This window comes from Antechinus flavipes, chromosome 1, assembly GCF_016432865.1.
Source record: "Antechinus flavipes isolate AdamAnt ecotype Samford, QLD, Australia chromosome 1, AdamAnt_v2, whole genome shotgun sequence".
Classification (NCBI taxonomy): Eukaryota; Metazoa; Chordata; class Mammalia; order Dasyuromorphia; family Dasyuridae; genus Antechinus; species Antechinus flavipes.
Genome location: NC_067398.1, coordinates 208,172,896 through 208,187,302, shown reverse-complemented (window position 1 = coordinate 208,187,302; position 14,407 = coordinate 208,172,896). Strand labels below are relative to the sequence as shown.

The following is a 14,407-nucleotide window of genomic DNA, read 5'->3' as shown; positions in this document are numbered from 1 at the left end:
GAGTCATGGGGATAAAGGGGGAATGTTTCTCTTAAGCATTGCTGGCAAGGTTCTTCCTAGAGTGTTCCATATTAGGTTGATCCTACACCTGGAAGAAGAGTCATCCGCCTGAGAGGCAGTATGGCTTCAGAAGGGCCAGGGGCCAGGTGGTAACAGTGCTTGCAGCCTGACCGCTGCAGGAAAAATACCAGGAGCAGGACAGAGGTCTGTATATGACATTTGTCGATCTGACCACGGCCTTTGAAACTGTCGGTTGTGAAGGTTTATGGAAATGTCGCTGCCCAGAGAAGCTCATCAGTTTAGTATGTCAGTTTCATGACGGCCTGCTTGTGGGGATTCTGAACCAAGTCTCACTCTCCCAGTCACCAGAGGAGTGAAATGAGGCTGTGTGCTTGCTCTCATGCTTTTTAGCAGTGTTGGTGCATGATTTTTTTGTTTGCAGATGATTCTGCACTCCAGTGCAGCCTCCAAAGCTGAAATGCAATGGAATAAGGACCAGTTTCCCACTGGTTGTATTAATTTTGGCCTAACAATTCACATCTAGGAAACACAGATCTTTTATTAGCCTATCCACACTATCCACATGTGGAACCATTGGTTATAACAAATGGAGATAGTTTACAGCAAATGGATAAGTTTACTTATCTTGGCAATGTATTTTCCAGGGATATACACATTGATAATTAGGTTGACACATGCTTTGCTAGAGCTAGCTCGGTGTTTGGGAGACCCTGATGGAAAATTTGGGAGAGGAAAGATATTAGACTGAATAATCTTGAGTCTGAGTATCTGCAGAGCCATTGTGCTGACCCCATTACTGTATGTCTGTGAAATCTGGACAATATACTGGTGCCTTTCCAAGAAAAGGAATCCTTTCCTTTGAATTGTCTTAGAGAGATTCTGAGGATCACCTAGCAGAATAAGATACCAGACACTGAGGTTCTTTCAAGAACTAAACTACCAAGTGTTCCAACTCTGCTTCAGAGAGTACATGTCTGTTGGGTTGGCCACATTGTTCAAATGCTAAACGTATGCTTGCCAAAAAGACTTTTATGGAGAATTCACACAGAGCAAGCGCTCACAAAACATTCAGAAAAAGCGATAAAAGGATACTTGATCTCAAGGTCTCACTTAAGAACTTTTGAATTGATTGTATGACAGGGGAGACACTGGCAAAAGCCTACCATGGCATGCCCTCATTAGAAAACGTACTATACTATGAGTAAAGCAGAATTGAATTAGCTCAGAAGAAATGTGAGGTACGCAAAGTTTAAGTATCAAACCCTAATGTTTATAGGAACTATTTGTACCTAACTTGTGACAGAGCATTCTGAGCTCATGTTGGTTTGATCATCCACAATCAGATACACTAATTCACAGAAATCCACACGTTATATCTAAATTTGATATTTGTCCCTTCTCCCATCATTGTTTTTTCCCCCCTTATCAGAACTTTTGATTGAATCAGATTTAACTTTTCTTTTTAGTCTTAGTTCCTTTTGTTAGAGGTATTTAATGAACTGGTAAATGTCTAAAAAAATGCAGAAATGGAAGAAATTCCTGAATAATCCATACTTTTCTCAATATGAGCAATAATGAATTAAATATATTTTAGGATCTTGAGGTTTTCAGTGCTCTGATTATAATACTTTAGATAGGAAGAACATACATTTTCTGTTATTTGTGGAAATACATATACATCCATATATATAGTTGAATTGTAATTGCTTTGGACTTTGATTCTGTATTAACTAAAAGAATAATTTTATTTCTCAAAAATTAAAAAAAAATTTAATTCCCACTTTGTGTTACTTTGGTACACAGTGGTAACAGGATCTCATCATTGTGACCCATTTATTGACTTTGACCTTTTCTAATTTTAGTGATTCTCTTTTGATCAAGTTTGTAGAATTTTTGAAAAATTTAATTCTGTGGCTTTGAATGGTTCAACAAAAACATTTTATTCCATTCTTTTTGATTTCAGTATGAGTTTCAAGTTCTGTTTTATCTTATGTACTTTTTCTGTACATTAAGGCCAATGATTTCTGAGAAAAGGTTGTTATTGTATAGTTGTTGTCCTTGGCATATATATAATCCACGAGCCTGCTTTTTGGAGGATGTTATTTTAAAATTTGGGCCAATTATAGATTTATTAAAAATGTAATTGCTAAGAAAACTATTCTCACTCCAGCCTTTTCTTTCCCTCTTAAGGATTATGATTTCTAAACTCATTTTTGAAGGGTCTGCTTTCCACATAATCATACAACTCACATCTGACATACAATTTTAGGGAATGTTGTTTATTCAGATGGCTATGTTTCTCTTTAATATAGATAATTTTTGTTTGATTCAGTTCCATTTACTGTCAAGTGTGCATCCATCCCTGATGCTAAACAAAATCTATTATGCCAGTCTTTAGTGGAACAAGGCCCTTTGTCTGAATAGTAACTCTAGTTTAAACCTATCCTTCCATCTATTTGCAGTATAGGCAAATGAATTATAATGTAGTCAAAACTCAGCATTTTATATTTCTAATCCCATTTAAATATTATTCCCATTCATATATACATATATGTATGTGTGTGTGTATATATATATATATATATATATATATGTATGTGTGTATATATATATATGTATGTGTGTGTATATATATATATATATATATATATAATATATATATATATATATATATATATATAGACCAACACACACACACACACACACACACACATTTATTTATTGACCCTGGCTTCATTTAAACAACCTCATATATTCAGGAAATCTGACTGATAACCAAGACATTTTTTTGGAGGAGGTAGAATGGGAAATGATCTATATTAAAGCCCTGGAGTGGTCTTTATGACCTTATGATTAGGAATCAGAAATATTTGAGTTCAAATCCTACTTTGGATAATCATTATTAAGTGATCCTGGACAAATCACTTAGAATTATTTGTCTTAGTTTCTTCATCTGCAAAATAGTGTTCATAACTGCAACTTTATTGGTACATATGCTAGCAGTTGCTCCTTTTGAAAAGGTTAACAGCTTTAGTAAACTTGGTTATGTATAGCATAGCAGAAATATAATTTGTCTTAATTATCTATTAATCTCTATTTTTCATAGCTTTCTTATTTAGGTCTGGGCCTTCTTAGTGAGAGACTTCACTTTAACTTGTGATCATTAATATATTTTCTCAGATATTCCTCTTTGTTGGCTTGGCTATAAATAGGCAATGGCCATTTGCTCTGTAACTGTCAAATACCTTTGGTATATGGGGTTCCTCAGTTTTTTAAACTCTAATATACTCTTATGTGTCTATGCAAATGAATACCTTGATATGTATAGGTAGGGAATGGTAGGTATGGGCTGGCCATTTTATAGCGGCTGTTGGTCTTTTCATATGCAAATATATTGCTCCAAGTCTCCAATTCCCTTGTAAGGTGTGGGGTGATTTAAAGATATCTGAAAGGTCCCCACCTTTACATTTCATTTTCTTTGCTCTTACCTTTCCTAACCTTCAATTTCATTGAATTCTAAAAGAGACACACTGTTATCTTTTATTACATCAATTTGCTTGTGCTTGTGAAATTAATAATGAGTTGGAATCATAATAATAGAAAGTGTATAGCAGGACCTACTGTGATTTTTAAAAGGAAGGCTTTGAATGTGTTACAGCTCTACTTTTGGTGGCACACTCCACCGTGTAAGATAAAGTCCCCCTTGTATTAGATCATGGGCTTGCTTGCTTTGGTCTTATTTTATATGAAAGTCCTTGTTTTATCTTCTAAAACTAAGTCAGCCAGCATTCATTAAGTACTCATTACATGCCAGGCCTTGTGGTAAGTGATGGAGATACAGAGAAAAGCATAAACTGCTGCTATTTTTCAGGAGCTCTGAATCTAGTGGGGAGGATAACATGCAAACAACTGTGTACAAACAAGATATAGATAGAATAAAATTAATATAATCAGAAGAATAGAACTAGCAATAAAGGGGATTGTAAAAAGATTCTTGAAGAAGGTGCTGTTTTATCTGACACTTGAAGGAAGCCAGAAGCAGAGATGAGAAAGGAGAGCATGGAGGATAGATAATTAGTTAGAATGTAATGAATTGGGACTTGTAATGTTGCTGGGGAAATTGTTCAATTCTAAAATCCTAAGTGATTCCTCCTACTTTTAATTCTTTTGATTGCTAGTCAAATAATTCAAGACAGAGGACTAGAAGATTAAAAAAAAAGTTATTTAACATTAGTTGATGGTCAATTGCTAGATTTCAGAACAAGAGGAGGGAGATAGATAAATAGGATTTGGCACAACCTTAGGCTGCTTTTGAGGTGAGACTGCTCATCTTACTCTCTATTTGGAAAGTTGATTAATAGGGACAGAATGTCAAGTGTTTTGGAGGAGAATGTATTACTCATGGTTAGAACATTTTAAGTTTGAGGTTTTAGGAATGAACAAAAATCAGGTTTGTTCCAGTGGGATAATGCATTTCTCTGGAGTTATTTATCAGAACACCCTATTGGAGCAGGAAGTCTCTTAAGATAGTGGGAGTCTCCTTAAACAGAGAAATCAGCAAGGCCTTAAGGACTGTCTCTATACAATTATGAAGGTCAAAGAAGACCTTCTTCTTTGACAGCTAACTTTACTTTTTCTAGAGAGGTGTTTTCCCCAAATTAATTCCCTCTCTAACTTTTTAACTCTGTTCTCCTGTGACATCCAATCCCTCTACCCCTCAGTTCTTTCTGAAGCATATTTTCTTACACTGGCTACATCTTCCTTTCTTACTTACCCTGATCCCCTAGTAACTAGTTCAGCTTTTCTCTTAAGACTTAAGTCTTAAAAGTCTTTTATTTTTTCCTTCTTATTCAGTCACTGATCTTGCTCTGAGAATCCTCACTTTGGGTCATTCCCACCATTCGCTGCCATTCTTCATACCAGTAATGCATGAAACCACACTGACTAAACAGAGCATATGTTTTGCACTCAGCTGGGCTCTCACAGCAGCAAGGCAATTGTTTTATATCTAACTCCTCTTATATTCCTCAACTACTTTAAATGTTTTCCTCCCTCCTTAATCTTTCTTCTATAAGGCTTTCTCTCTCACCACTTTCTCAGTGGAGAGCCTTGGTTGGTATTTCACTGTAAAACTTGAAGTCTTTCACCAAGAGTTTTCCTCTTTACCCCTCCTAATTATTCAGAGTCCTTCGATTACTTTCTCCTCTTTCACCTATCTTGCATTAAGAGATGACTTTATTCCTTTTCAAGGCAAATCCCTTTATACACATAAGTGATTGTATTCCATCTCATCTTCTCCAGCAGTTCACAGTGTATCATGTCCTTTGTGTCACTCATCCATCTTCACCTACAATCATACCTATGATTCCAATGACTTTTTTTTTCTCTTGCATTTTCAAAAATCTTGACGTCATCTTCTCCATTCTGAATAACTGTCATTCTGTGTCTTGTCTTGGTTTTGTGATTTAGTACTTTGTCTACAATCAATCTCTACTTCCTTTCCTTTCATTCTTTAGATAGTCTTTTATACAGGCTTCCTATTTTCATTATTACACTGAAACAGCTTTCACCAAAGTTGCAGTGATCTCTTTAATTGCCAAATCTAATAGTCTTTTTTTCTTTTTATATTTTTAAAAAAGTTTTTATGATATGGATTCCTCCCTTACAAATATTTATAGATTACTTCTATTTTATGAAAAGTCTTTTGGAATAAAATAAAATTGGAAAAAAATAAAATTAGTTTTACCAATTAGATAAAACTAATAAATGCATGAATATTTGGCATATATATTCCTCCCTTTTTCACTTTTTAAAATCTCAGTAAAAAGTGATTTTCTTGCATTCTCATTTTCATTCACTACTTGTAAAAAAAAAAAAGGAGAAGAAAACACAGATTTCTTCAAACAAATAGAAAAGCAAAAGCAAATTTCCTCAATGACAATGTACAAAAATATATGTCTCATTCTGTATCCTATATCCATTTTTTTTTTTTCACAGTGGATAGCATGTTTCATCATTGGTCATTTGTATTTATAAAAGGTTGTTTTGTTTTGTGATTAGCTTGTATTTTCTTCCTTGAGAACTACCTGTTCAATCAATAGACCATTTATCATATCCATAGACCTTTATCAATTGAAGAATGGCTCTTTTTCTTATAAATTTCAATGAGTTCTTCATATATATGAGAAATAAGATCTTTAACAGATCAACTTGCTGTAAAGATTTTTTTTCCCAGTTAACTATTTATCCTTTAATCTTAGTTGAATTTGACTTGTTTTTACAAAAACTTTTAAATTTTATATAATCAAAATCACTCATATGTAAAATAAGTTGAAGAAGGAAGTATCAAACCATTTTACTATTTTTGCCAAGGAAACCCCAAATGGGATCATAAAAAGTTGGACACGACCTGAAATGACTGAATAATAAGCAACAACAAATCCAAATTATCCATTTTTTTGTTCTGAGATTCTATTAATTGTATGTTGAATTTTTCTTCTGTGTACCAAAAACATCTTCCATGTTTTTCTAAGTTATGATATGACTGTTTATATTTAAGTACCCCACTTTCCCCTCTTTCTAATGTTTCTGTCACTGTCAAGAGTCCCACTGTCTACCCCGTCAGTCAGGCTTCCAGCTTATGAAGCTTCCTTTACTTTTTTTTCTTTCCCACCTCACATATATAGCTGCCATTTTTTGTTGTTTTTATTTTACCTTTTGTATTGCCTCTCTTATATAGTCCCCTTTTCTTTCCACTTGGTTCAGGTCCATATCACTTCATCCTTGCATTGTTCCAGTATCATTCTGCTGGTCTCCCTGTTTCAAGTCTCTCTCTACTTCACTCCATCCTTCAATATTCAGCCATTAAAATGATTTTCCTTAAGAATAGATCAGACCATACCTTTTTTTAAAAGTTTGTTTTATTTTTTGGAAGCAAGCAGGGTTAACTGATTTGCCCTTGGTCACACACCTAGTAATTGTCTGAGTTTGGATAAAATATTACCTTTGTCGATTAGTAGGTTCTTTTCAACATTGAGATGATTCAAGCCAATTCCAATGGTTTTGTGATGGAAAGAGCCATTTGTACTCAGAGAAAGCAGACTGTGGGAACTGAATGTGAATTACAACAAAGTATTTTCACTTTTTTTGTTGTTTGCTTGCATTTTGTTTTTTCTCATTTTTTTTCCTTTTTAACCTGATTTTTCTTGTGCAACATGATAATTGAGGAAATATGTATAGAAGAATTGCACATGTTGAACATATATTGAATTACTTGCTATCTAGGGAAGAGATTGGGGGGAAAGATGGGAAAAATTTTGGAACACAAGGGTTTTCAAGGATAAATGTTAAAAATTATCCATTTATATGTTTTAAAAATAAAAAAGCTTTAATAATAATAAAAAAGGAATAACCTCATGTTGTTTTTCAGCTGTGTTTTATGGGATGTCTGTCCATATTATATTGTAAACTAATTGGCTTTTTTGCCCTTGTATTCCAGAATCTCTAGTACTTATTATGGTGCCTAGAATATAAGTGTGTTCTTTATATTTATTGAGAAAATATTCAGGAATTTTCCAAATAAATTAATTAAAAAATTAAATTTGTTTTTCAGAAATCATCATCATCCTCTCATCACTGTGCTTGAAAATAGGTCAGATTGTTGGCCAGTTCTTCTACAACAACTGACAGCTTTTTTTCAGCAGTGCCCAGAAAGGTAAAATGAAATGGGTTTTTGAAGTGATGATATTTATTTGTTGAATATTTACTTTGCAACTTATCTTTCAGTTCTTAACAGATAGTCTTTACCTGAGTAAAAGCAAAGTGTTTTTGCTGTTTCTTCTTAAGTATAAGGGGAAGAAAACCCAAACTTGATATTTGAAATTGATAGTTGAAATACTGAACACAGGGAAAGTCATTAATAAAGAAATGAATCATTAGTTAATTGATTGGGGAAGTTGAACTGAAATCTTTGGTAAACCACTATAAGATACATGTGAGATACTGGCTCCTTGAAAATGGGCCATTGGATTGAACATTTGCCAGAGTTACAAGGTCTCTTTCAGTGGAATTGTTTGGATCACATATAACTGTGCTCAGGGAATAATTCACTACTGTATGTACAATTGCTTTAACCCTACTGAGATTCACTGATTTGTAAGAGCCTAGGCCCTGGGCCATATTCTATTAAATAATTAAGCCTAATAATATAATATCAGCACTGTTGTATTTGGTAGTATGGTAGCCTCTGTGTTGGACTAATTATATTGCTTATGCTATCTTCGACATTTCCCCCCTCCATGCAATAATATCATCAGTTTTCCAATTTTTCTTTGAATAAGATTATTTAGATTAATGCTTCTTTGGCCATACTTAATATTTTCAGATTGACCATGTAGTCTGATTTTAAGTGTCTAGGTTACCTCAGAATTAACAGCTAATTAGATGAATCCTAGCATTAAATAATGACAGTCTGGCAGTGGTAGGAGCTGCTGACCAAAGATAAGTCAGTCAATCAACATACTTTTTTTAAAAAAAGATATTTTCTCTAGTTATATGTAAAAAACCTTTCTTTTTGGTTATATATGTACATTCATTTTTTTTTTTTTGTTTTGGTTTTATGATTTTTTAAAATATTTTATTTTATTTTATAATAACTTTATATTGACAGAATCCATGCCAGGGTAATTTTTTTTACAACATTATCCCTTGCACTCGCTTCTGTTCCGATTTTTCCCCTCCCTCCCTCCACCTCCTCCCCTAGATGGCAAGCAGTCCTATATATGTTAGATATGTTGCAGTATATCCTAGATACAATATGTGTTTGCATAACCGAACAGTTTTCTTGTTGCACAGGGAGAATTGAATTCAAAAGGTATAAATAACCCGGGAAGAAAAACAAAAATGCAGATAGTTCACATTCGTTTCCCAGTGTTCTTTCTTTGGGTGTAGCTGCTTCTGTCCATCATTGATCAATTGAAACTGAGTTAGGTCTCTTTGTCAAAGAAATCCACTTCCATCAGAATACATCCTCATACAATATCGTTGTCGAAGTGTATAATGATATCCTGGTTCTGCTCATTTCACTCAGCATCAGTTCATGTAAGTCTCGCCAGTCCTCTCTGTATTCATCCTGCTGATCATTCCTTACAGAACAATAATATTCCATAACATTCATATACCACAATTTACCCAGCCATTCTCCAATTGATGGGCATCCATTCAGTTTCCAGCTTCTAGCCACTACAAATAGAGCTGCCACAAACATTTTGGCACATACAGGTCCCTTTCCCTTCTTTAGTATTTCTTTGGGATATAAGCCCAATAGAAACACTGCTGGATCAAAGGGTATGCACATTTTGATAATTTTTTGGGCATAATTCCAGATTGCTCTCCAGAATAGTTGGATTCGTTCACAACTCCACCAACAATGCATCAGTGTCCCAGTTTTCCCACATCCCCTCCAACATTCATCATTATTTTTTCCTGTCATCTTAGCCAATCTGACAGGTGTGTAGTGGTATCTCAGAGTTGTCTTAATTTGCATTTCTCTGATCAATAATGATTTGGAACATTCTTTCATATGAGTGGTAATAGTTTCAATTTCATCATCTGAAAATTGTCTGTTCATATCCTTTGACCATTTATCAATTGGAGAATGGCTTGATTTCTTATAAATTTGAGTCAGTTCTCTATATATTTTGGAAATGAGGCCTTTATCAGAACCTTTAACTGTGAAGATGTTTTCCCAGTTTGTTGCTTCCCTTCTAATCTTATTTGCATTAGTTTTGTTTTGTACATTCATTTTTAAAAACACATTTCCTTATAAATCATTTTGCCAGAGAAAAATCAGAACAAAAGGGAAAAACCATGAGAGGAGAAAAAAAACAGAAGGGAAAAAAAGGTGACCATAGCATGTATTGATTTACATTCAGTCTCCATAGTTCTCTCTCTGGATGTGAATAGAGTTTTTTTATCCAAAGTTTATTGGGATTGCTTTGGATCACTGAACTCCTGAGAACACCCAAATGTGTCATAATAATCAACAAATATTTTAAAAACACCTACTATATGCTAGGAATAAGAGTATAAGTAGGGATTGAAACACTCCGTACTTTCTAGTATACTCTAATGGTGGAAACAAGTATAAACGTGTGTTTGTGTATATGTATGTTTATGTATGTAATAAATGTGAAGCAAACAACTACAAATATATACAAATAGTTAATTTCAAAGTAGTTTATAAGAGAGATTACTAATTGTTTTAATAAACTTTTATTAAAAGTCCCTATTTAAACAGCCTTTACATATGAAAGTAGTTAGGTATGTCAGAATTTCGTAAAGTTGGGTCCTGTCATTGAATATGGAATTCAATGAAATTATGATTTATTATCAGTAAATGTTTGATTTTTATACCAATTTTATATGCATATATATTTGGGGTCACAATTTCCCAGTTGAAGAGGAATTGTGAGTGGAAAAAGTTTAAGAAACCCTTATCTACATCACAACTCTAAATTAAGAATCTTTGTTTGGCTAACCAGTTTTCATTTTAACTTTTTTTTTACTTAAGGACCAGGTTAGGACTAATTTATTAAAGTTATTTATTAAATTTATTAAAATTAATGAAAGTTATTAAATTTTTAGTTTGTAGTGTTGCTTTTGCTTTGATAAGAATTTAAACTAATTTTTTTTGCTATCTTTGGATCTTTTCTTTTTATGCCTCTTTCATTTGCAAATATATCCTCCCTTCTCTCAAATCCAGTATCCCATATAACAAAAATAAACTATAAATGAGTTTGGCGGGGCATTTCAACAAAATGCTCAAGGATGGAATAAAAGAATTTTTTTTACCCAATCTGTCCTTGACACTCTTATCCCCTCTTCTTCCCATTTCCTTTGTCTCTTTCCTTGTACCTTGTTGTTATTATATATATTGTTTTTATGGCTTTGCTGTCTTCACTTTACGTTGGGTCATGTCTTCTCTATCTTTCTCTGAATTTTTCATATTCTTTGTTTTGTATAGCATAGTTCCTTTCCATTGCATTCCCCAGTGAATGGGCATTGGCTTTGTTTCTAGTTCAATGCCAGTGTAAAAATGCTTCTTTTAAGAATTTTGATGCATACATGATCTTTTTTACTCTCTTTTAGACTTCTTCCAGCTGTATGTGTGGCAGCACTATCTCTGGTTCTAGGGTGTGGATATTTTATTCACTTAAAAAAAAGCATAATTCCAAATTGCTTTCCAGAATGACCAGATCAATTACCCTCCCAAGAATAGTATATATATGTATGCTTATTATGCAGTCTCTCTTCATTCATTATTCTCTTTTAGATTGAATTACAAGAGTAGATTGCTTTATTTTTTGCACTGTTTTATTTGACAGTATTATTGTTTGGTTAAACTTCAAAACCTAAATACTTAAATAATTATTCTAGAATTCTTTTAAAGTCACTAGGACTTTAAATTAAATTCCCTGAAATACTTATTGAGATCTATTGATTCACTTATTTAGATTAGAAATCTCAGTCTTGAATATTATTGGTAATTTTTATATAGACATTTGGATGTTTCAGATTATATTTTATACTTGGTGATTTTTTTTAATGGTGATTTTTTTTTTACCAAAATTAAGAAAAAAACAAGCTTCATTAATAATATCTATATATCTATCTATATCCATCTATTTATTTATTTATTTATTTTTTTCTTGAAGATCATACTCATTTTCATATATACCTCTTTCAAACTAGTAAGTTACAGTTAGGACCCTGATTCAAACTAGTAAGTTAGTTAGTTCCTGATTCATAGCTTTGTTATCTAGACAGCTAGGTAGTGCAGTGGAAAGAATACTGAACCTGAGGTTCATTCCAGTTTCAGATACATACCAGTTATGTTACCCTGGTTAAATCTCTTAACTTCTTTGTGCCTCAGTTTCCTCAGTTCTAAAATGGGACTAATAATAGCTTCTACTTCCAAGGGTTGTTGTGAGGATCAAATGAGATCAAATTTGTAAGGGGCTTTACAAACCTTAAAATTAGTAAGTAAACATTTTTTGAATTTCTACTCTGTTCTAGGCAGCATACTAAGAATTGGTTACACAAAGAACGACAAGCTATTTTTTGACATCAAGGAGATCATAGTCTAGTGAAGGAGATAACATGAAATATCCGTGTACAGACAAACTCTAGGCAAAATAAAATGGTCATAATAAGTAGAGGAAAAGCAGTAGCTTTAAGAATTATGTGAATCCTAGCAGTTGCTTTTACTATTTTATCACTATTTAAATTTTAAATATCAAAAAAGAATAAGAAAGAATGTATATAGTACCCTTTAAGCACAACCACATTTTGAAAATACTGATATTGAAGTTTGGTGTTCTAATCCTTTATGTCTGTTTTATTTTTCTCCACTCATACAAAGAAATTAAACTTGCGTGAGATAGCTGTAAGTAAAGGATGTTATATTTAAAATCAGGAGAAATCAAGTAAGGACAATTTAAAATAATGCATCATATTTAAGGATATACTTGTTATTCTGCTTCTATAATAAGATCTCAGCAGCCTCTTAATTTATTTTATTATATTAGCCTTTCATTTCACTCTTAGCTTTTCAGATAAAAGAAAGCAGTTAAGTTGTCCTTGACTACTATTGGTGTAATGAGGATTCTTATTCTGTTGGTTATACATGCATGGAGTTATGCTCCTCAACACTGTCTTTTTTTTAATGCACTATTCATTTTGAAAAATAGAAATTACTTGATCTGATCACTGCATGATCAACGAGCCCTTTTTATTTTGTACAATGGCAGTAGTGAAGCCATTGAACCTGCAATAAGTGCCTGGAGAAATGAAGAGCTAAGATTTTTCTGACTTAGACAATTCATAAATGTAACAGATATTTAGTCTTTCTGGCAGGGATGAGTATGTATCTTCCTCATTTGATAATTTTTAGATGTTAATGTTTGTTCACTTAGTCTCTTGGTGCTTTAATCTTTTAAAGTCACAAATGACTTCTCAGCACTAACTTTTGGATATTGTAGAGCACTTTAAACTTTTTGTGTGGTCATTGTAGTGGGTGGTCTAGAATGTGTAAAAGTATTGAATAGCTTTGAATAACTGGATTGATTTAGACCAAGCATGATTTGAAGGTATTAAAATGAAAAGATTTGTTAGTTCTTTCTCTTCCAGGGTGGGATACTAATGACATTCTATAGACTGAGTCTACAGAATTGTGCCCTAAACAGACATATTGGACCTCTCAGCATGCAGGCAATTCCAAGGTGAAGGTGTAGCCTTTGCCTAAGCTACTTTATGCAACATTTTATTCAGCAATTAAGAGCCTCTTATTTGCCAGGTTCTATATTCTGAAATAGTTACTGTCCTCAAGCACCTTACATTCTTCTGGTTTACACATTAGGGGTAAGGATTAATCCTCAGATTTCATTGGTTTAATTAACATCTCCCTCTATAATGAACAGGACTTCCTTTTGTAAAGATAGTCTTAGACTATGCTTAAAATGTTGAGTTTAGCTTGCCCAGAGTCACACAGACTATGTGGATCAAAGGCAGCACTTGAATGAGGTTTTCATATATTCAAGGTCAGCTCTCTGTGTCTGTGTTTGTGACACTTTGCCTTCCATTTATACACATATATAAATACAAAATAAATGGAAAGTAATTTGAGTGAAGGAGAGCACTAAGAACTGGTAAAGTCATAAAAGCCTTTTGGCTGGATGTAGCCCTTCTTAAAAAAAAAAAAGTTTTCAACATTGACTTTTATAAGGTCTTGAGTTCTAAATCTTTCTCCTTTTGGTGCTCCTTTTCCTATACCTCAAGAAACAGTATGATATGTTATACATGAACAATCCATGTTAATCACATTTCTACATTAGTCATTTTGTGAAAGAAGAATCAGAACAAAAGAGAAAAACCGTGAGGGAAATAAAAAGCCCCAAACACACAAAAAAGTGAAAATAGTTTGCTTTAATCAGTATTCAGACTCCAAAGTTTGGAAATGGGTATAATTGTATATGTAGACCCCAGATGATGTATTTTGGGTGAAGAGTTCACACTGGCCATTCTCTTTGGCAAAAGGTAGGATTTTTTAGGGGAAGAGATGATGGATGAAAAGAAGAGATACAGGAGATACAGGAGTAGTAAATGTGAAATAGTAAATGGGTTGGGAGAGCATCGAAAGGAGTTCTAATAATTAATGATGGAACAGACAAGTTTCCTTAGTGGAACTTGACATTTACTAGGAGAAAGGAAACACCCCATAAGATTGGGGCGTGTCTTTAGCTAGCCTGTTAAATGCTGAAAGAGACTTAATACCCTAAAAGAGTCATTAGCTAGGCATTAGGAGAAGAAGTGGGGCCAAAAATTCTAG

The 14,407-nt window shown here is 33.4% G+C and overlaps 1 protein-coding gene across 1 annotated transcript in view; it reads left to right on the top strand.

The window, feature by feature from the left end:
- Positions 1–14,407, top strand: part of FOCAD (focadhesin) — a 349,882-nt gene that overhangs the window by 65,914 nt on the left and 269,561 nt on the right. Inside the window, exon 5 of the mRNA XM_051995374.1 lies at positions 7,634–7,735. Coding sequence (XP_051851334.1) covers positions 7,634–7,735 — 102 coding nt within the window. The remainder of the gene's footprint in view (positions 1–7,633; positions 7,736–14,407) is intronic.